The following is a 23795-nucleotide window of genomic DNA, read 5'->3' on the forward strand; positions in this document are numbered from 1 at the left end:
GAGCACCAAGCCTGACAGAGTTCAAGAAGTATTTGTACAATGCTCTCAAGCACAGTGATGCTTTAAGTTTTGGCTTTCATATTTTTCAGATTCTGTACTGCATTGGTGTATAACTCTGAACTTCATATGAAGTGTTAGCAAGTTCTCCTCATAGTGTAGCTAGGCAAAATAATCCTTTTCCAGCCTGAGAACCAAGGAAACCTTTATAGCTTCAGGCCCAAAAAGTAAAAACAGCAGTGAATTGAGGAGAGAGATCTGGGAGGATGTGACTTCATAACCTGAAGCTGTAATTAATTCCAATATGTAAATGGGCCAAAACTAATAAAAGTGTGAAAACTTGTGCTCCATCGTCCATCTTGGGTGCAGCCTCAGCTGGGCTCTTGTACCTCCCAAGGCATATCCTTGGAAGGCCCTTTTAATAAATACCTGCTTTATTCCCTTAACACTGTCTATCCTCTGCTCTAGGTAGTCTCTTAAGACATCAACAGGATGTGACTCTTGGGGTGACCCGTCCAGGGACTGGAGTTGGACTTGATGATCCAGATGTGTCCCTTCCAACTCAGCATATTCTATGATTCCATGGTTCTATGACAAAATGGTCAGCTACACACAAAACTGGCAACCCAAAGCAGCTCAGCTCAGGTTTGTTTCCTGCTGTAACCTCCTCAGTATCTGTGGAGTGCCAGCATTGTTTCCTCTGCATTCACGTGTAGGAGACCACCAAGGAATGAAGGCTCAATACTGAGACATTTGTCATTTCTGGTGCTGTTTGTAAATAAACTCCCCAGCCAAGAGCTACTGCACATTTTGAATTCCAAGAAGGCAATGTTCTGTATCTTCCTACACGTGCCAGGCTTGAACAGTTCAACAAGGACAGTGAAAAAAATTTGCCCAGTTCAGTCTAAGAGAAGTGATACATCTATTCTCTTGAAATACAGCTGAAACTCTTGAAACAGTTCTACTTTATCTGGCTTTACTTTCAGTGGAAGGGGAGACACACAGTGTTTTCCCATTGCCACCTGGCAACACAGGATCTGCCTGTAAGCCACTTAAAGTTCCCATAACCAATAATTACTCTGGATCTTGCTAATAAGAAACTCTGCTCTCAGCAATATGGAAAAAGAATCAAAAGTAAATAAAGGTGACATGTTTACAGAGCCCTTCCCACGTCATTAGCATTTCTAGTTGATAGAGTGTACTGTTTCTCACTCCGGTGTGTAGAAGATGTTCACACTCCCTCTGGAATGTTAACAAGGGATGTTGTGCAGGTGCCCCCTAAGTTCCTTGACTTCTTCAAGGGCCTTTTATTCAGATCTTTTTCCAAGCCTGGCAGGACAGGTGAACCTCTGTGGAAGTAAAATTGCAAGTGTCTTCTTTATTTTGTTAGTTATGCATAACCCTCCCTCTCCCTCTATGCATAAACCTCTGAAGGTTATGCATAACCCTTCAAAAGCACTGAAAGCTTTTGCTGGCTTTCACTTTCTTAGGGTGGTAGTTTCTTTCCTAATAGGTGCTTAAGGAAATACATGGAGTCACCTGTCTCTGGTCTACTCTTTCCATATCTGGTTTATTGATTTTTTTAACTTCAAATACAGGATGTGTATGTGTGTGAAAAGGAGATCAGGCATCTAGATTCATGTGTTTGGTAGGAAGTGAGTGCTTTCAGGGTTCCTTTATAATCACTGGAGCTAAGGCCTTTGGAAAACCACTCAGGACATCAAAATCATGCCTGATAAATCATCCTCTGGAGAAGCGTCTCCCTTTCCACTGCCTGTGTAGGGAACCCACAGAGACCAGACTGAACTACCACAGCTGAAATAAGATGCTGCCGAAGTTGGCATAAACACCCCTGCTGTCTGAGCTACTACTCACCCACTGAAAGGCTTGAAAGGCTTCCAATTTTCTCATTAATGTACTCACTCTGCTCACCTAAGCAAAAAATTAAAAAAAAAACCAAATGTCTTTGCAGAAAATTGTGTATTAAGCATCAGTCTTTATTGCACCAAACAGCACTTTTAAATCCTCTCCCCAGGAAGCTGTTGACACATGTTGGAGTCACTCTACCACCTTCTCCCAATAAATGTGTCTGTAACTGTATTTGTGTCTGTGGTTACACGTTGCTGTGGAGGTGTTGGCATGCTGATCTAGGCATGCAAGCCAAGCAGCACAGCCTGTGGCTTCATGGCCCTATATGGCTGCTCACCTGTGAAGGTAACCAGGATCTCCCTCTCAACCTCTTTGAGGTCTCAACTAAGCAGCTTAGAAGATGGCAAATAGAGCTGCTACATGCCTGAGATGGGTGGCAGTCTCTGGCAGTAAAAGCTGTGACCTCCTGTTTGAAACCTGGCTCACATCACCCCAAATGTTATGAAGGATGTTTCTTCCTGCCATGCCCTCTCCAGAACAAGATGTTCTCTGTGGAGCAGTGTGCTCTGAGAGCCCAGCTCTGGCTACTCCCTTCCAGCACTGCAGGTAGTAGAAGATGGGTTTAACATAAAGAAAGACACAAAAATTATCTGGAGGCTGGCCAGAGGCAGGTGGGAACAGGCTGAGAAGGTGGAGGTCTGTTTGGTTTGGTGACATGGCTATGTAGATTCACTGTCTAAATTCCCTTCTGGGGAGAGAAAGACATGGAAGGAGTCATTGGCTGCAGTCAGTTTGGGGTGGGGGAAGTTTTCTTAAGGCCAGGTGTAGGAAAGCTTGAAAGCACACATTTCAGCATAATTAGAGGCTTTTCTGACATGAAGATAAAACTTGATATGCAAAGCCTGTACATTTGGTTTTCGTGTTGTGCTACACCCCCAGATTTGGCCTTTATCTTACCTTTACATCAGGATGTTAGGCAATGCACCACCACCTGCAATTTACTTTGATTCTGGTGACTGTTAATTCTTACAGTGGGGATTGAAGACATCTTTTAGAAAAGTTTCCAGTTTGTTATTTGGTCATTAAGTTGAAAAGGTCTGTGTACCTTGAAAAAGGTGATAATAAACATGATGAAAGTGTAAAGAAAGCTAAGTGATACTAAGAACTTAGGTTATGGTCTTCTCTTTATTCATCCACCTATTAGAGGATGAAAGGTCATATAATGAGACAGCAGAGTGGTACATTGAAGGCAGACAGGGATTTTCTTTGCATGTAGTATGTTGCCATTCCTGAACAATATCCAGATGCATAAATGTAACAGGATTCTGCAAAAGGTCAGGCATTAAATAGCTTCCAACACCAATTGGAATAGCGGTGATAAAAATACAGATTTCAAGATTATTGAATGGGCTTCTGAGGTCAGCTGTGACCTGTCTGATGTCTGTCACAGCATTCCTTGTGCTGCCCTCTGAAACACATTCCAGTTAACACAACCAAAGCCTGGGAGCTATTTGCTCTGCCAGTTTTATCAAGTGTAATAGTCACCATGCTCCTGTGATGGTCTGTGACCATCAGTTTATTTATATTGGGTACAATAGCAGTCTGCTGGGATTCTGGCATTCTGACACTACCTGAGTGACTACTGAATGCTTTAAGTGTACTTAGTTATTTCCTCCACAAGTGAACTCATATTCTGCTCCACTTACAGATGCTTGTGTTGGCTCTTAGGGGAAAGTTTCAGACCTCTTCTGGTCCTGTACAAGTCCTGTCTAAACCAGCACAATGGCAGGACTGTTAACCTGGCTGATATAATTCCCAGAGAGTCTGGAACTGCTTCTCTGACATGAGATATATAAATGTTTTATGAGACCTCTAACTTCCTGACAGATGTTGCTACACTTTGGCCCTGCACAGGCAGCTCCTGGTTGCCTCACAACCAACTTTGCTTACAGTCAACTTGGCCCTCCCAGCTGTCTGCCCACATCTGTACAGTTTTTTTCCCAGGAATAAGCCTTGTACTTCTGCAGTCCTGGTGATGTTTAGTGAGTCAGGGACCTCTGCACCATGCTTGGCTGTGTGACATGGGCACCCCAAACACTGCCCACTGGTAGCTGAGACCCAGGACTGAGCCCTTGAAGGATGCCTAGGGATGGGCATCAGTTCTCTCTACTGGTACAGAGATAATTTCATGTGTTATGGAATCAGGTAAAACAGGAGACATATGGGCTCTCTGACCTCAAATCTTTTCATCCTAGAAAGGAAAAGATTCAGCCTTTTCACAGCTTCGCTCAGAGGACACTCTCAGAGGTAAAACTGCTGTGCTTGCAGTTGTTGAATTTCTGAGCTGTGCATTCTCGCCCTTTCCTCCTACCCCAAACAGTGATATATTTGCTGGTTCTGTCCAGGAATTCATCTGTTGGTATTTTAATGTGTGTGTGTATGATCACCCAGTTCCTACAATTACACTGTGGGAATCTTGTTTCTAAAAATACACCAATCTCTGCTGCTCTCCAGCACTAGCATGAGGTAATGGATCATGTTCCCTAGTTGCCAGTCACACAGAGGAAGAAGGCAATCAATACAGCTGGCAATACATAAATACTGCAACAGTTATAATTACAACTAATTTCCCTTTCACTTAAAAACATCATCTTCTAGCCTGCATTATCACAGCTTCAGCTTTACAATGCATTAAAACAATCATGGGCTTCCATTTGCTAAATAAAATCCTGTTATTTTGCTTGAGAGCATCTTTGGAGTAGCTCAAAGTGGTAAGGTTTATTATGGGAACCTTTAAACCAGCTCCTACTCCAGCAGGTGCTCTGTTGCTATCAGTGTACTTCCACCAGAACTGAGAGAGATTTTGCATCACTCAGGTTGTGATTGCTGTATTTTGTCTAGGGAAACACATGTGCACACCGTCTTTTAAATTTAAGGTGCAGCAAACTCCCTGATCTTGTTCTATCTCCTCTTCTGCATTATTTAAATGGCAGTTAAAAGCACTGTGAGTCAGTGGAGGCTGTGAAAAAAGTTGACAGAATGCCATTCATTTTTACTGTTATAAAAAGCCGTATTTTGGAAGGATTTTGCATTACAAATCGTGCCTCTCATTCCAGAGGAGCTACTCAGTGTATAGCCTTACTCAACCTTACCGCAGTATATTTTGTCCAAATAATGTCTGCCTGGTGAGCAAAGGAGGGGGCTCGGGAGCCTGAACTTCAATGTTGTGGCCAAAAGTCACAGTGATGAGACACTGTGTGTGTGGAAATCAGTGTACTCCAAATTACAGCACTGACTGCTGAGTAATGGCTGTTGCATCTCTGTTCTTCCCTCTCCCTGCCCATGGAATAAGATCAATATTGTTAGAAATGGCAAGGGGCATTCACAAATCAATGCTAATTTTAGATTTTGTCACTGCTTTGAAGTTGTTCAGTGGGCAGTGCTAAATAAAGTACGCCTTGGTCGGTGTCTGTTAAGAAGATACATCAAGGTCTGAAGACACAGAAGAGCTCCTCTGGCAGTGGGGTTCCCAACCATGGTTCTCTCACAGGGAGAGGACTGGCCACCCCTGAGGAAAGGCAGTGGAAATGGAGGGGAATGCACATGAAAGCACTCACGCAATAATCCAAAGCTGCTCTCAGTTTTGCCCCTCAGAGTCTGTTTAATAGCCACTGTAGCTCATTGTACCTTCCTTACAAAAAATGGGGTGCAAAAGGAACCCCTCTATCTTTGCTGCAGGCCTTGTACTTTTAAATTAAAGTACTTTGTTTTCCCCTGAAGATTGGAGTGAATCTGTTATATTCTTGAGAGTGTTTTTTTCTACCTAGAGCCATACTCTGTCCTTTGTTCTGGTCTAGATCTCTCTTAGACAGCCATTATCTTTCCCACTGGACAGAAAATTTCTTAGAGAGCAGCCAGGAAAGAATCCTCTCTGCCTCCTGGAGCATGCAGTGCTGGAGCTGCTACTGGAGCTTGTCATACATTATAATATTGTCAGCACTGGCTTTTTGCCCATCAGAGGGCTTTTTGAAGCCAGGCAAAGGCAGAGACACAGAGCACTGTCAGAAACCTCTAGCAATTCCCATCCATGCTTGGCAAGAGGCTGCTCCACAAGAACGGAGCTTTACTTCTCTGCTCCATCGAAGCAACTCCAGCTCGTGGCCCTGCTGCTAGTATCAGATTGCTTAGTATTGAAATCCTGCTTTTCTCTGCTGCTTAGATCTACTGCTCAGCTTCAGTGGAGTTTCTCTGATTAACCAGGCTTTTGTTCCTGCCTTTCAGAGGCACAAGGAAGCCCTGCTCTGCCAACCAGGAGTCAGCATAGCTCTGGTTTGCTGTTGCTTCTTACTCCTGAGAGAGAGCAGCAGGTCTCCTTCAGCCTGCTGGGAAGCAAGCTGCTGAAAGACACCTCCTTCTCGAGGTCTTTCACAGAATGACCCCTTCTGGATCACAGCCCTGGTCTAGCAAGGCACCAGTGAGGAAACTGGAGCCTCAAAACTTCAACAGGATAAGAAATGTGTAACTTCTGAAGAATGCTGGAGCCGATGTGATGTTTCAGAGCCAGACTCTATTCTTAGAAAAGTGGTGGAAGTCCATAATTTAGAAAGAAACTCAAGTGCAGTGCTATCAGTCATATTGGTGGTATTCCTGTGAGTAAATCCTTCAACATAAATTGGCTTCACTTGAAGCTCAGAAACATTCCACCAAAATAAGGCCCAGCTGAGAGATGTCTGTAGTACTGATCTGAACGGGGGAGTACACATGGCTGTTGCCACACCAGGTGTCCTCCCCGCCCCTTCTCTTTCCCCCAGAACATGCCTGTAGTTTACTTTAGTGTTACAGGAGAAATGAGAGCCTTCCAAGGGCCTCTGCAGGAGTTGGTCCATGCAAGTGGTGAAATTTAACGTATATCCCCCCAGGCACTTCTGCAGGAGCTGTGCTTCTGCTGTCTGGTGTGCTTTTATACCATTCACAGCCATTTCTGGTTTGCATTGAGGTTACCCAATGCTGTGTTTTATCTCAGAATCTCCAGATGTCAATATACTCCTTCTTAGGGTTGTGTCCAGTAAGCAAAGGGCCAATCTCTGTCTGGCTTTGAGCAGGGATGGCCACAGATTAATACTTATGGTTTACAGCTAGAATGAACTTCCTGTGCAGCATTTGAATCAGTCATTTTACTGGGAGAAAACCACAGAACTAGCTGTATTCAAATCCTGTTCATCTGCTGCTTTAGTACTGTTCGAATTTTGAGGTTTCCCTCAGAAAACTTCCCATATGTTTTACAGCCACAAGAGGGTGTAGGGCATAACCCTTTACCCACTTGGGTCATGCAGAATTTTTCCAATAACTTTAACTGGGAGAAGCTGAGACCTCAAAGTTTCCTCTTGCACTCAGTCAGGCCAATGTGAACTTTACTTATGGTGACACCAAAAAGTGAAACACTGGATCTCACATTAATGTGCCTCTGGAGCTGATCTGGTGGTTTTACTCACCCTGTAACACTCACCTATGAATCCAGCCCCACCAGGGTGAGCTGAAACACAGTGAGTAACTCACCTGTGTGAGTTACACTGCTGTTTTACCCTGGGCAGAAGTGATCAGTGACCTGTGCCTCATAGCCTGGCTCTGAGGTCTGAGTCGTGCCTGTTAACTCCTGAGGCTGCCACTGCCCAGTGATGCCACCAGGAGTCTTGCAGGAGTCAGCAAGCTGTTCTTTCCTCTAATGAAGATATGTGATTGTTCTGCATGGTGCATTTAAACTGTAAAAGCAGTTTTACACAAGCTGCTACCAAAGCTGCACATCTCATTCTAAAGTTTCACCCTACAGTCTAATGAGGGAAAGAGTCTGAAAACAGTCAGGAGATAAAAAAGCCAGAAGTTAAAGAAGTCAGGAGGGTATGTAATGAGCTTTGACAGTTCAGATAAAAGACAGAACAACCTAGTGAAGATTTCATGTTTTATTGGTATTAAAAGTTCATTATGAAATCAGCACAAGACATAAAAATAGATCTGTGGTGAATGATACATATTACTGTTATTGCCCGGTCATTTTGTGCACACTCTCACTATTTAAAATCAGAAGATAATGAATACAAGACATTTCACCAGCAAACTGTGAAACCAGTGTTCCTGCAGCAGAGAGAGGCTGTGCTTCCTGTTGACTCTATCCAATGTATAATGCAGTCAGAAATAGTCCTCTATTCACACTTAAAAATAAACTCAGTTTTAGAGTATGCCCCAGCTGAAAATAACTGGAGAGTGAGAGCTAGAAATAACTCTTCTCTTAGGGACCTATTTCCATGAAAGTCAAAGAGATTTTTGACATGGATTTTGAAAGCAGAAGGACATAGTTATTTGTTGACAGAGAGATGGATAGGCCTAGCAACAGGAGCTAGGGAGGACCTGTGGCAGAGTAGGAGTTTATTATTTTGATCTCGCACATGCTGCTGAATCTCCTTGTTGTAGTAATTGTCTATGTTCATTACAGCAGTGATTGCTGGGAGGAGCTGGGAGGGTGTATCAAAGCCAGATAGGGCGTCTGCAGCTCATTTTTTTCCCTCCCTGTTTGGGTTGGCCTTAGTTCTAACCCTGCACACCATTCATTGCAAAGTGACTTTCACCTGTGCAGCTTTCTGATCCACATGAGAAAATCAGAACAATACCATGATTACAAAACCCCTCATCAGGTCATTTACTGCTCCTACATTGGTGTAAGCTTTTCTTCCTTGCTTCTGGGCTTATCACAGCAGGCATTTGAAGCTGCCTTCAGCCCTCCTCTCTTGTTCCTTACCTTGTCATGTCAGCTCCAGGGGTGCTGGAAGGGTGCTAACTGGCTCAGCAGAATTGTTGTTCTGCAGTTTTCTGCATGGAAAGGTCTCTGTGTAGTGCAGAAAACAGTGCTGGAATTCTCTGGGGGAGTGTTTCCTGTGGATAGGAGGCCAAATGAACCCCACATCAGATATACTGCTTGAATGTGTGTGGGGAAGAAATGACTTAGTGGCATGGCTACTCCTATATTCTCCTGTTATTTATTTGGGAGCTTCTTTTACATCAGGTGAGTAGGAACATGAACCAATCCATGCTGTCCAAGCTTGTAAGCAATGCTGGTTTTTCGCCACAAGTCCCGGTAGGGGGGTGCAGAAGGTGGCAGCTAAAAATGTGGAAAAAGCCCATCCCTGGGAAGCTGCCCTGCATCTCCATAGCCTGTGTCCTTGTCTGGCTCTGAAATGCCCCCTAATGCCCTCTGAACTCCTGCTCTGTTGGGGCTACAGCACATCATGTCACCCCAACCTCACTACCAAGCTGATGAGCGCTGTGGCTACTCTGGCCTTGTTTCCCCCACACTGAATCGTTTCAAAGCTGAAGATAAAAATCTCAGCGCTGTTCTCTGCGTGAAAATCTCTGGGCTTCAGTCTCAGCCTCACAGCAGGAGAGTGACAAGGGTGGAAAGCTGGCACAGCAGAATGATGATTCAGGCTCTCCCTTTGGTTTTCAGGCTGTTTACTCAAAACAGCCTTTGAGAAAGATGCTAGGCCTCAAGCACATGTCACATTCAACCGGTTTAGCAATATTACGCCTGTTTCTGCTCAAACTAGCCAGGGAGGGGAGGGAGAATATAATATGTTAGTGCAAGTTCTCATGGACAACATATGAATATTTAGTACAAAATGTTCTTTCAAGGTGGGGCAAACATTTCTAATTGTGACACAAAAAGAAGGTATTTTGTAACAGTTTTAACAAGTTGCCTGTGAAAAAGCGTTTGTGTGAAATATGTTTAGACAGACTACCTCACATGACACTGAAATATTTCAAGGCTCTTTCTGAGCAGGCAATAACCTAGTTTTGGTTTTTTTAAATCAAATCAGCTTTATCACAGCCAATCCCAAACATAACTAAATAATTTGGTTGCGATTTTTTTTTTAGTTAGTTGTATTTTTTTTTCTTTTTCCTCTTTGGAAAAATAAAGCTATGCTGAGTGTTTCCACTCCACATGGGTTTTACCCATTCAAGACTTCTTTCACTGCAGAATCAACTTCCTCATTCAGAGGAAACCACAGAAACATTCAGCTAATAAATTTTAGCATAAGATTTTAAGGGCTGGTTTATTCACTCCTGAAGTCCTGAAGAATTGTAGCTTCCAAGAGGCTCACAGACTACCTGTCCCTACTGAAAAGCATTTTATAAATGTGGCCTAATTTGGAAACAGTCTTTATTTCATGTCTGTTAGGGCTTACATCCAAAATGAAGATATGAATAACCCTTAAATTGTGGAGACTGAAAAATTCAGGTATAAATTTTTGCAACCCAGTCTCCCATTTGAAACATTTGGATTTGACCCAAAGTCCAGCATGGTAAAAACAATTAAGGCCCTGGTTTTCTCTGATTTACACTGCATGTGCAAGTGCTCTGCAGTTGCTTCTCAACATGATCAGCCAGTGTAAGTCAAGCACGAGTGGAGCAGCCCTTGGTTACACAGACATCATCCTTTTTTTGTCTGGTATCGCCCAGTAGTGCCAAGAGCAAAAGAAAAATAGAAAGGCTTTCAATCAGATGATAGATGGACAGATAGACGGAGGTGGAAGCTTTCTTTAACTGTGACTTTATGCCCTTTCTTGAGCTCCCAGCCAAGCCATAACCCATCAGAAGAGGATTCACAGCCATTCTTGCCTCGAAGCCTGGCTCTGAAACCACAACAGGGCAGGATCAGGTGGTGTAGTTATGCAAAGGCAAAACCAGAATCAGGGTCAAAAGAGCATTTTCCCCAGAGAGCAAACTCCTGGAGCAGGAACAAATAGGAGCACCCAGCACAGCAGGTGGGAACAGGAGCAAGGCAGGATCACCAGGCCCTGGCTCCCACCAGAGATGCCCCTGACAGTGCACTGAGCTCACCTTGGCATCCCTGGTGTAGGCACTGTGCTGTGCCAGGCCCCCGCGGGAGAGCGAATGTGTGGGGGCTGTGAAAATCCAAGGCAGCCAAAATGCTTTTTCTGGGATGCAGTAAAGGCATGGAGGGGGAATCTCTGTTGGTGGGCTGTCAGGGAGATTCCCCTTGCATTTGTGCCACTGTAGGGTCATGGTGCTACTTACACTTCCCACTGGCCCTGCATTGGCAAATCTGGCTTTGGATGTCCAGCTGGAGAAAGCACTAGGCACAGAGGGTGCTAAATTTCTCTCCAAACAGAATTCATTTTATGCCTGCATCAGCTTTGGAACCATAGGGAATTTCCAAGCTGGAGAAAAATCCAAAATACCTCATGTAAAAGCACCTTTCCCTCGGATTTTTATTATCATAATTTTTAAGAATATATTTTGTACCGAAACACTGTCAGCATTCTTTATACAATGGAAAATGACACAGTCATTATGTATCATGTAAAAGAGTAAAAACAGAGCAAGACAGGAACATTTCAGTTCAATCTGGAGTACAAACAGAATCTGATGTACAGCTTAAAAGCCACACACCAGATAAAAAGTTCATCTGGAAAACAATAGGTTCTCTTTCATTTTGGAAGTAAGAAGAAAAGTCAAGGAACGTCAAATGTTAAGGCTAAAAATTAAAATTTTAACTTGCATTTTATAGGTGGCAGCCTGATTCTTAATTCATTTGCAGCAGCAGCAACAACCCCCCCTTGCTTTACAAAGAGATTTGCACTTGCAAGAAATAAGAATCAGGCTTCTATGCTCGGAGGACTCTGATTGACCTCAACAGGCTTTGGACTAGAGCCACAGTTGGAATTTCAGCTTGCAGTCTAAGGCTTCTTAACTGCAGGCCAAATTAGCACAAAATGAGGCTTTGCATTGGCATTCTACCCTTAACTTTGGATATTCCAGTTCTGGTTGCTTTAAACCACACTTTTATTGCAGGTTTAACATAGTTCCGTTTGTGAGATATTTTTTTTTTTCCTCTTAAATACTGTGCTACAAAGGATGTTTTATAGTCTGTGTTTTAGTCCCTATATTATGAGTTTTCAAAATTGCCTAAATGTATGTTTATACCATGATTATAGCTACTCAGAAAGACCCACTAAAGTCCACTGTGAGCAGCCAAGGAAAAAAGTATATTTAGTCCTAAAGAAGTCAAGAAAAGTGGCTGTGTTCATTTATAGTGTAGCGCACTGACTGTGTTTATACAGCTATACCTACTATTTTAAAAGCTACTTGAAAAGTTATTATTCATGTGCAGTAGCTGATTTTCAAGCATTAATAACTTGGCTGTCTAGACAAGTTTTAATTGCCATATCAAAGGCCAAATACGTTCTCAAACAAGTGTAAAGAATCTCCCATCTCCCTTGGAAAGAGGCTGGTTCCCTTCCTGAAGTAAGAGATTGCCAAATTTAACTTTTTCTCAGGTTATGAAAGCACAGTAAAACCCACAAATTTGCTGTTTAAATTTTTAAAATGGATCAACTTCAACTCAAACCCATCCTGTGCAGCAAAGTTAGTAAGCCCTGAAAAACAGATTCTAGTGAATATGCAGAGTTCCCCCCCCACCAACTACCATGCCCACGTTTTCCCAGGGCCTAGAGGGCTCCATTAAAATGTAACTAAATGCGTGATAGGAAACATGGTTTTTCAAGAACGATATGTAAAGTTTACCCAAAGAACCTAAAACATTTTGTACATTCAAAATGTTTACACTTTTGCTGTTCTTAAACTTCAGTAAGATTGTTCATTTTTACTAATAATACATACAATGAGTATAAATAAATAAACTACAGATAAGTTTTAAAAATTGCATTAACAATACGTTGTGCAAAAACTCATAACGATCTACATTCTATGCAAATACCCTGACTAAAATACACAGGCTGTGTCCACACACCCTCAGTCAGTTTTTGCACAGTCCTTGGGCCAAACCAGTGGCTGAGGGCAATCAGCAAAATTCCATCACAAGCTATGGAGGTAATGCTGATTTACACCAGCAGAAGGGCAGGCCCCAAGGTGTGTGCAAAAATGCCATAGAAATCAGTGGGAATTGTGCTTGACTAAGGACTAGACAGTTTGATTGTACCCCATTAAAGTGAGTGGGAGTTTTGCCATTGATTTCCATGGAACCAGGCTCAGGCCCTGGGTAAGGACGTCAGCACGTGGCCCTATGTTGTGCTACACTACTCCACTTCAGTGCAGAAACAATATTTGCAAAAGAAAAACTTGTTTTTTGTCGTCACTACTGTTCAGTAACCGGTTTTAGCGCTGCATTTCAGAGATTGCCTTTTCTGTGAGATTTGAAACGAGACTGCAAGTCTTTCTGAATCCATTCCAATTTGATTATCCAGCACAGGTGGGCTATTTTGATCCAAGAAAAACGGCTCAAAGTCTATAAACCAACAGTGCTCTTCGTTAGGATAAAAAACAGCCCGGTTCATCGGCACAGGAGTGAAGAACTGCATGCGGAAAAGGAACAGGGCAGCCTTCCTACCATAGCTGTGTCCAGAGCTGGCTGTCACTGCTCCCAACGGACGATGGCACCTGAGCTGGTTTGGAATCTGCAGTCCTAACAAGCTCAGCCCAGTTTTGTAAGCTGAAGATCTCCATTTATCTTTATTGTGTCAATTGCTGACAGTGTTTCAATACGGTGGTAAAAATCAAAGAGCTGATGTCCATCCACAAATATTCTAAAACGGGGATGCTCGCAAAGTATCTCAACCTGTAAAAGATAAGATGTTGAAGCATGTTGTTCAGAGTGTAACTGGGAAGTTGTTTCACAGCACACAAAGAGCACTTCAAATAGCATTGGTGCAGCTGCACATTGTGCTGCTTATGTGCCACACAAGAGACCAAGGTGAGACCAGTTTGTCCCCTTGACACCTGCTACACTATGGATGGATCTGCTCTTACTGCACAGGGACGTTAATCCAATCTCACATTGTCCTAGCAGTAAGCACCCTGCAACCCACTGGCTACTGGGAGCTTTTGTGTCTTGGAATAAAGCCAGAAACAGACTCAAACTGCTAATCACAGCAGGAGGAAATTTCACCTCCAACCCAAACCTTTCATTCCTTGCTACAAAGTTGTTGGCTTCAGTGGTTTGGGTGGGTTTTTTTTTGCTGCTTAAGGAGGCAGCTCCCTCTGCAACGCTTTCCACACTACTTTTAACTTACTGAAAGGGAGTAAACACGGAGAGGGGGTGTAAGTTTGTCCTCCCCTCCCACACATACACAGCTGCTGCAGAAGTAACAACCCTTTACTCCTGTGGCTGCAGACAGTTCTTGTCACTAGACTCCATCCTGGGGCTGCAGTGAAGGAAATGCAGTGAAGGATTGCTGGGAATTCAGCTAGACTGTTCAGAGGGACACAGCTCATTCCTCCCCCTGAGAGACCTACAGAATTGCTCTGGAAAAGCAACAAAGCCTGAAGCTGAACAAGCTTGGACACGTTGGGAGATTCCTGATGTTTCGAGTGGCTTGAGAGGGTGCCCTGTTAAGCTTTGCTGGAACTGCCCCAGCAGGAATCTTGGACATGAGGGCACAGAATGTGCACTTTTACAGGCCCTTGAAGACCTCCAGGTCTAGACACACTAAGAGGAAAATCTTCAGGGAAGCCACATGTAAATCCTGGGTCATTTCCAGAAGCTGGAAGTCCAGAGTGAAGTGTTGCTACCAGGCACTCGACTCTGCTGCTATTACAGTGTATAAAAATGGGAACAAGGCCCGTGACAAACTGACTGTGCCAAAGCCCAAGCGACTTAGAGCACGTTGCACTGGGAGAAGTGGCAGCAGGCAGCCCAGGAGAGCTGGAACTCCTGGATCCCTGGTACACCCAGGTACCAGGGAAACGGCTGTGCTGCTATGGAGCTCCTGTGTCACTGCAGCAGTGCCTGCCTGAGGCCTTGTTATGTAAAAGATATGGTTAACACTGCTCACGGTCCGCTTTTCACATCACCCGCGGCCACGCCACAGTGCTAATTGGACTGGATCACAAGTAATTGGCAAGAACACTTAATAATCTAATTTATTCACTGAGAGGGAGACCATCAAAGGTACAAAGTCAAGTGGGAGCCTCAATTCTATTTGGGCATTTGGGAAAAAAAGGAGGAAAAAAAGGCAAAATAACAACTCCCTTTCTAGTCTCCTATGCTAGATGTGCAATATTGCTGTCCTGTAACGTCATCTGTCATTAGTGGGACACACACAAAACTAGCTCTGGATAATTTGTCTGGCCCGTCTGAGGGCCCAGTCACCACCCAGTGCAGAAAGCAGTGGAACCCTCTCAGATGGAGCAGGACCCAGACTCCAAGCCTTTTCAAGTACATTTCCCACACCACCAAAGGGTGTTGCCAGTTCTGATGGGAGGGTGAGTTTGTAGAAGCAAGTAGAGCGCAATCAATTTGCAGCAAAACCAGTCATAAACACCCTCTTAACACCAAGCATCTGGGGAGATGGTGAGCTTTTGGGGTTGGGGGAGATTATCTTTGGGGCAAGAAGGATTAAGAGAGTTTGGCAGCTGGTCATAGCGCTGGCATTTAGCAGAGGGGCCAGTGAGGTTTTGTAAGAGGGACAGGGAGGAGAAGGAGGAGGGGTTTTCTGGGTCAGCTGCATGGAAGAGGCATGCAGTCTTTTTTCCTCAATGTAGTGAGAAGGAAGCAGCCCTCTGCAGCCGCATACTTTGTTATTCCTGATTTGCAAAGACATCTTCACATAACCATAAACACTACAGATGGGAATCTGCTTCTAGGTCAACCCAGTCCATCCACAGCACCACAGCACTTCCATGTATACCATTTTCAAGTGACTACTGATTTAAATTTCATGGAAGGTTTAATCCCAGAGTTCAGAAAAGAATACCACTATTGCTTAGCTGTTTAATCTGCTAACATGAAGAGCTACGGTCAGCCTTAATGTAACATCCCTGGAGACAAAGGATGAACGTGATCCTTATTAGCTGCACTAAATTACAAACAGTATGTCCATTAAAAAAACCATCAATACATACAGCAGTCTCACTGAATATTAACATTCTCCAGTAATAACTTGTAATGCACTAATAACATAGAGGTACTTCTTAATTTATGGTTATAAAACTAAGCTCAGGAAGTTGCGCTTCATCACACAGTATTACAACCTCTGACTTGTCATAGCGCCCAGGTGAGGTGTTCACAGCCCCTTCTGAACTGCCTGCAGCTGCATGTAGCAGCGGGATCTCCAAACAAATCGATGGATACAAACAAACCAGCAACTGGTGTCTCAGCCGGAGCAGTGAGGGCTACACTGTGATTTCATGAAAGGCATGTCAGGTTCTGCTGCAACTCGTATCAAATGACACTTTATCAGACATGGTGTAAGCCACTGCCATCCTGGTACTCACCCTAAAAGGCTGGTCCGGTATAAATGGAAAGTAAGGAATAGACGACTGCTCTTCCCCCCATTCTCCGGCTACACAAGAGTTTCTGACAAACTGTCTCTCTGTAAACACAGCTTTCAGTTCTATGGCTACATCTGCAGGAGGATCTTCTGACTCCCCACAAGTCAGACTGATGCCAAAGCTGCAACACAAACAGAACAGATCTCATTCAGCCAGAAAAAAAAGCACGTAAGCCCCAAATGCCACCAGTCTTATTTCTCAGCTTATTAGAGCCATATAGCGGCACAGGCTGGAAGACAGCTCACAGCTTTTCAGCTCTCTGAAAGCTCAACGAGGACAAGAACATGGTTATGGAATATATATGTGTGTGTGCGTGGCGTTGTGCATATATCTGTACATATATGCAAATATATATGCTTGATATGCTCCTTCACTCCCAAGTGAAAACGGAATCCCTTGAAGAAATGCCCCCTCTATGGGTCAAAGGAGAAATCAGCATGCTATATTTAAAATGATAAAAATAATCCTTTCCAGAAAGGAGGGATCCGTGCGGATGTGTGTGTGTACGTGCGGGTGGCCGTCCCCCTTCGCCCCCTCCCCGGGCCCGGTGCCCCCGGCACGGACAGCCCTGCCCAGGTGTTACCTCTCGGGGTTGAGGTCCACTATGCCCATAACTAAGATCTTCTTTCCCGGCCTCATTCCTCCTTTGATGTGCCCACAGAAGGGGACGATCTGGAAAGGACAGGGGGAAGGTGGCGAGGGTCAGCTCGGCATCAGCAGCGACCGCCCTTGTGCAGCCGGAGCTGAGCGGGGGCGGGGGAGAGTAAAGGGGTTGACAAAATAAAACACACCACCACCACAAAAAAAACCCAACAAAACCAACAACCCCACAAAGGTGATTTTTACCAGGCGAGGGAAGTACACATCAGCCTGCACCGGAGATCCCAGGGAGTTGTTTAAATGCCCGTCCTCTATTTTCTGCAGGTAAAAAGGAGAGCGCTGAGGCAGGGCCGGGCGGAGCCCCCCAGCCCGCCCCGCTCCGCAGGTGCCCTGCCCGGGCCCCAGCCCGGTCCCGGTGCCCGTCCCGGTGCCCACAGCCGCACTCACCAGCGCGTCCCGCTCGGCCACGGTCCCCGCCATCTTGTGGAAGCGGTGGCGGCGGCGCTGGGGACAGGGCGGAGGGCGGGGGAGAGGGAGGGAGGGAGGGATGGAGGGAGGGGGGTCTGTGGCAGCCCCGGCGGCGGAGGGGTAGCGGCGGAGCCGGAGCGGAGCCGGTGCAGAAGTAGGAAGGCGAGGAGGAGGAGGAGGAAGAGGAGGAGGGGAGGTGGCCGGCTGGCACTGCCTCGCCCGGCGGGGAGCCCAGCCCTTGGCCCGAGGGGGAGCCGGGCAGGGCGGGGCGGGGGCTGCTGCCGCTTCCTCCGCTCCGCAGCCCCGCGGCGGGGCCGTCCCTCGGCGAGCGGCGAGAGCGCTGGGCCGGGGGCCGGCGGTGGGCCCGGCCCCTCACCTGGCGCCTGCAGGTGATGGGCGCCTGGGGAGGGGCCACAGCAGCCCCGCACCCATCGTGTCAGGGACCACCTTTATGTCCGAGCCCGCACACCTCGGCGAAGAGGATGTGCCGAGCCGGGCGTCCTGAGTGAGTCCCTTCCTCCAGAGGTGGGGACACTGCTCGGCCCCTCCGAGATGAACCTCCACCCCTCTCCTCTCCGTACCCCGTTGCCAGCGCCCTCAGGGGGCTGAGGCCCCGGGCAGGGTGGGTGGGCAGAGCCCCGGCCTGAGGGTGAGGGGAGTCTCCCGGCCGAGTGCGGCCGCAGCCCCGCTGGGCCCGCCGTGCCCGCAGCCTCCGGCGAGGTGCGGTAATTGCATAAGCCGGCCCGTGCCGGGGAGCTGCCATTGACATGCAGTGGCCGTAGTTACGCAACGCGGCGGTGTCTGCGGGTGTCCCGCTCTGCGGGAGCACGGCCACCTCCGGCCGAGGCCACCGGCCTGTACCACTGCAGGAGCGACTCAAACGTGCTGTCATGGTCCTTTGGATGAGTTCAGGGTCTTGGGTGGGGGGAATTGAGGAAGGCTTTCTTGTCGCTTCTTCACCGCTGGGATTTGATGGCATGAGCATCCCTTTAGGAACGTGACACAGCAACTGGATTTGGCCTGTGCTCTGCAGGACCTCACACGCTGCCTGGGCTTCTTGCTTACACACTGGGCTGGGTTGGTGAATGTCCCTGTCCTTCCTCCTCCGAGGCACTGTGAGGATTAATTACATAGAGTAAAGTGGAGTGGGAGAAGCAAAGTCACTGCAATATTTAGGGTTTCAATATGATGGTGTCTGTTGGGAAACGCTTGCAATCAGTAGGTGATGCCATTTAAGAAATCAAGAGGTACTGAGTGTAAGAAGAGATTTTGCAAGTGTTTAGATGCTTGGCTATTTTTTTCAGTAGTGCCCACTAATTTGGGCATGTTTTGTTCTCTGGATGTCCAGCTGGAGATGGCTCATAGAAGCTCATGTTTGGAAGTCAAATACTGAAGTCATGGCTTCTTCAGGGTGTACCAGCACAGCTGGGCACAGAGGCAGTGAGCATCCCTGTGACCCAGGTCTCAGCATGGGAAAACCACTGGACTGTTTTCTTCTTGCCAAAACACTGTCTCATCACTGCACAGGAAAGCATCTCGCTGGTGACTGAATTTGTAAATAGTGCAGTAACATGAACCCATCACACATCAGAAACAGCTGGCTTTACAGTGGTCAGGTGAGCACATTCACAAGTTTACCACAAAGTGGAACTGGAATTAGCTTGATGTATTTCAGCTCTTGTATGCTGCTCACCTCACCACGATGATGATACTAACTGCATTATGTTTTCTTTTTCTGTTGGCCTAAGATACGACAGAAATCGTCCTAAACTTTTTTTTTTCAATTGAGTTGTATGGTGTTACACATTGTCCAAAGAGCTCTTTTCAGAACTCTTTGTCTCCTCTGCTGTACAGAGAGACACTGTTGGATAAAATTAAACTCATTGTACATAAAATCAGGCCAGCCAGTTGTTTGTGCCAAAGCATGGTGTTTTATGAAGGGAGAGGCCATCATTATGTATTTGTTTTGTCGCTGGTTTTAAATGAACTTTTTCATTTCAAAATAATTAAATAGCAAGAGTTGTCCATTTGGCTAGCTGCTTTGCCTTGTGCTTGTCTTTTTGGCGTGTTTTCCCAAAACTGGCATAAATGCAGCATTTGTTTTGCTGGCCATGGTTTGACTGGAACAACCCGCACTATGAAATTTTGATGGAAAAAGACATTCATGAGTTTTTAAAGCTCTGGTGGCCTCTGCCTGTCTGTTTCTGTGCCATGTTATCCTCTTAGCCTGTAATAGTCCAAGGGGGCACTGAAATCCTCTGTATACCATGAACAATATGAGGCAGCCAGAGAGGAGCTCTGCCTCTGTGTGCTGCTGTCCTGCCTGTGTGATGGTCATTCCTGTAGTTTCTCTGAGGGAAGTGTTCTCCAGCAGAAGATTCCCTGCACTGCCCAGCAGTCCATGGAGCAGAATTCCATGTCTGGGTAGCACTGTGCCTCTCACCCATGGAGGGGCTTCCTTGGGACCCAGGTTCCCAAAAGGTTCCCCTCTGCAAAGAGCTGCAGGGTAAGTGCTACACCTAAGCTCCTCTACTTGTCCTTCTGAAAAAGGAGAGGTCTGAGCCAAGTCTGTTCCCTCACCCATGTAGTGCTTGTTAAATCATCTGTACAAAATAGACCCCCTTCAGTATTTTTAACAGCTTTCTTGGCAGGGAAGCCCTTGAGTTATCATACTTGAGGGCCTGAGCTTGCAGACCTTGTGGTAGTAGCTAGAGCAACATGATAAATATTTGTGCACCACTGAAATGGTGCTGATGTACAAGCTACCAAACTTGTCTGGTTGACCATGTGCAAAAAACCTTGTGGATAGGTATTGTCTTCCATTTCTGGGTTTGTACAGCCTTTTGCTCAGTGGGAGGCTGGGACTCTTGAAATGCAGAGAATCATATAAAGATTAAAAAGAAGTGGCATGGCGTGAACACCATTTGGGAGCAGTTAATGACATGCCCAGCCCAGCCACCAAAGCCATTGCTGAGAACTGGCAAACCCAGAACTTCATCTTAATCCCAGCACCTTGTATCTTGCAGCCACTCCCTTTGATGATTTAAAAAGGTGTATCTAATTCTTAGCTGGCCTTCACTGGTAAGGAATGCAGCACGATTGCAAATTTGGTGTGGTATAATTACCCTGCCTTTCTTGCCCCATTACCACTGACATTACCCTCCTCATGCCTGGGTTTATAGGCTGACTTGTAGAACCTCTCTGGTTTGTTTTGCTTTTTTAATGACAATGTTGAGGGGATGGGAGGTGTTTGCTGGTTTCATGGAAGCTTCCTTTGGTTTCTGGGTGGCAAGGCACCCTGCTCCTGGTTTTTGTAAGACTCGGAAAAAGCTGAGTAATACAATAAAGGAGAATGTCTGGGAATAAATGTGATTCAGTGGTTGGAGCCAAGTGTTTAATAGTTCAGAGGAACTATTTCAGAATTACACCTGAATGGCAGTGCTGATAAACAATTACTTGGGTTGTATGGTGGGTTTTTTTTTACCTTTGTGGCTTTGCCACTGCAAATCCTCAGTTAGAGTTTTTTTTTTCAAGTATAAATTTACCCTGGATGGAGTGTCCAGAGCAGGACTTGATAGAGGATGGTACTGACAATTACAGGGGTTTGGAAGGGGCAGGGGACTGGAGAGCAGAGCAGGAGATGTTGTGCATGCCCTCTTGCTGCGTGGCTTCAAAGTGTTCCGACGACAGGTTCCTCTGGCACTGTGCAGCGAGGCAGAACGAGCGAGGGGCGCTGTGTTCTGGTGGAGATGTCCCTGAGCCTGCCCTCCCACGCTCACCCGTGGGAAAGACAAGTGACAGTTATCAGTACAGACAGCGTGGAGGGAGTGTTTAGCAGCCTGTGTGCTTTCACAGGCTTGCGCTGTCACATCCCTGTGGACAGAGGAGGAAAGCCAGGGCCAGGAGCAGCACCCCTTTCTTGACATTTATTTCATGTGGCTTCACTGCTTCTTGTTGCCCCCTGAATTATTGAGGTCAAGGGTTTTGCCCTTAGGGTTTGAGCTCTGTCTGTGCGTGAGCCCCTTGGAGAAGTTGGTTTTCTGGGACTCCCAGTAACACATTGTGTAAACTGGTGTTTATGGAGATGGTCCTTGCAGCTGAGTCACTTGGTCGCACACAGAACTGCTGCACATCTGGTGCAGAACACGTGTGTATCAGAAATATCTGTCTTGAGGACTGTTTACTGAAGTTTGCCGCAGGATCTGAAGGCATGTACATAAATGCATGTCAGACACAGTGGAAGTTACCTCAAGCTTACTACTTGCCTCTCCTTATAGCAAACAGGGCACCAAACTGCACCCACAGCTCCCTCTGTCCCCTGGAGCAGCTGTGGGTGCTGGGTGGGAGGAAGGAGCTGGCTGGGGAAGAGGAAGAGCAGGGAAGTCACCATGAAGACATGACATTCATTCCCTGCCTCTTTCCCACTGTCTCCTGCATTGCCAGTTTCGGATGAGTTGTGGTTCCCACATCCAAGAGGCAGGCAGGAGAGGTTCCCAGCTGTGCTCATGCCACACAGAGGGCAGAGAGAACCAGAGCTTGGGCAGCACCTCTGTTCTGCCACCATGCCCTTCCCCATGAGTGCAAAGACCCTTCTCTGCTCTCCTTCTGGGGGCAGCAGGGCCTGAGGCTTTCTGCTCTCTTTCTGCAGAGGAAAGAGCTGTGGGTGGACACACTGCTGGGGTAAGCTGGGGGATGCTCCAGGCACAGCTGGATAGGGGAACCCAGCTCCCCACATGGGGAGAGGTCTCCCTGTGGCTGCAGCAGGACTTGGGCAGAGTTGCCTGACAAGAGAGAAGAGATGGCTTGGAGGTCAGCTCACTCCATGTCCATTCCTGCTGCACAGGACACCACAAGGAACTGAGAGAGCCTGGGTGACCCACCTGGAGTTGAGCTGCCTCTATGTCATGGAGAGTCTCTCTGCTCTGGGCTCAGTCACTGAGTGCTGGTGCTCCTGCTGAGCAGTAGAGGCATCACTGCACACTTTCTCCTACTCCTTTTTTTCCCAGTGGAGTCCAGCCAGTGCTGGGAATCTGGAGAAACTGGTGGAGGCCAGCAGAGATGACAGTGGGAGACTTTCAGCTGCCTCTGGCTGTGCTGTGGTGCAGGGATGTGCAGCCAGTGGAGTGAGCTTGTGTGGAAGGGAGGGGAGTCCCACAGTGCCAGTCAGGGAGATGGAGAGGTCTGGGGAGCCACCAGCAGCTCTGCTATGTGCTCACTGGCACTACTGGGAGAAAATCTGTCATGCAGGACAGGGAGCCTGGGAGCACAGAGTCCCAACTCTGCCACGTTCAGTCTGCTGGTGCCAGGTGACAACTCAACAGTGGTGCTTTGTGCTAAGGGGCTGCTCTCCCAAAGGGAACAAAATCCTGCCTCCTTCTGCCTTTCTGGTTTTCTCAGAGTTCTGTGACTGTTGCTGCAGGTGCTGATTCATGTTCATCAGCTGAAGCACTGTGACTCCTGCCCTCCCCCCCAGTCCATCTCCACAGTAAAATGCTCTTTTCTCTCTTCTGACCGTGTTGCCACAGGATTTTCTGGAGTGGAGAGCTGTTGTTTGGGGATGAATCTTGAGAGAGGATTGAGTTTGGGATCATTCCTTGTCCCAGAATCCTTCCTAACAGGCAGCCGGTCTGAGTTGAGGTGCTTTAGGAGACAAACCAAAGCAGAGTATCGCACTCAAGTGTGGAGGGTAAGGGACCTGTGGAGCTCTTCTGGTCCAATATCTGCCCCAGCAGGATTCCCTAGAGCAGGCTGCCCAGAACCATGTCCTGGTGAGTTTAGGGGATCTCCTCAGAGCAGGGCTACTTGGTCAGAGTGAGGGCAGGACACAGGCAGGGCATGATGTCAGGAAGGCTGTTAAGGTCTAGAGAACCTGGGTGTTTGAAACCGAATTAATTAAGTGGTGAAAGAGTGAAATGGCATGTTAGATTCCTATGTACAAAGGAAATTGAGCCTTTATTTGCCAGAGTTTTCTGTTTGCTTTCCTAATGAATTTGTAAAATGTAGCTGAATTTATGAAGTACCTTGTACTGCAAAGATGAGGTATCCAAATATACCATGACACTGCTCAGTCCAGAAGAGGCTTCCCATAGCTTTTCACTGTCTTCAGGATAGGGTGGGGGCTGTTCACTATTTTGAAAAGCTCTACGGGGAATATTCTTCACCTGTAATTTAAAAAACCTGCCTTAATATTCTTGCTTTTAAAGTACTTTCTGCAAATGAAATGTGGAACATGGAAATCTCATCTTTACCTTTTAATTGGTGGCCCCAGCAGTTCAAGTTATATGCAGAACAAATTCTGCACTTAGTCATATGTGGGCAGTGCAGTCCCTGCTGGATTTCCTGGACACCACTGGTTTGCCCAAAGTGGTTTGCTGGTTTTGGTGCATTAGGAGCAGCGCCAGCATCTGACTGAACATCTGCAGGTACAGTGTGAGACTCACAACTTCTCTTTATCATCCAACAGTGCCTTCAGAGCACCCTATTCTATCAGCACATCTGCC

At 46.4% G+C, this 23795-nt stretch overlaps 1 protein-coding gene across 1 annotated transcript; it reads right to left on the reverse strand.

The window, feature by feature from the left end:
- Window positions 1-7808: 7808 nt before the first annotated feature.
- On the reverse strand, window positions 7809-17494 carry LGALSL (galectin like). Its single transcript, XM_015623158.2, has 5 exons — window positions 17275-17494; window positions 17074-17145; window positions 16811-16899; window positions 16171-16348; window positions 7809-13513 (listed from the first exon to the last, which is right to left on the reverse strand). Exons 1-5 carry the CDS (start codon window positions 17305-17307, stop codon window positions 13370-13372), a joined length of 516 nt encoding a protein of 171 aa, XP_015478644.1. The 5' UTR covers window positions 17308-17494; the 3' UTR covers window positions 7809-13369.
- Between the last annotated feature and the right edge of the window lie 6301 nt (window positions 17495-23795).

This window comes from Parus major, chromosome 3 (assembly GCF_001522545.3).
Source record: "Parus major isolate Abel chromosome 3, Parus_major1.1, whole genome shotgun sequence".
Lineage (NCBI taxonomy): Eukaryota > Metazoa > Chordata > Aves > Passeriformes > Paridae > Parus > Parus major.

What these genes read in the sequence shown, in the direction of transcription:
- LGALSL (XM_015623158.2), bottom strand. Translation starts at nt 17,307, where the DNA reads ATGGCGGGGACCGTGGCCGAGCGGGACGCGCTG. An exon ending in ATGTGTACTTCCCTCGCCTG is followed by an intron (nt 16,900 to 17,073) that starts GTAAAAATCACC and finishes TGTCCTTTCCAG; the next exon opens with ATCGTCCCCTTCTGTGGGCA. An exon ending in TACCGGACCAGCCTTTTAGG is followed by an intron (nt 13,514 to 16,170) that starts GTGAGTACCAGG and finishes TATCTTTTACAG; the next exon opens with GTTGAGATACTTTGCGAGCA.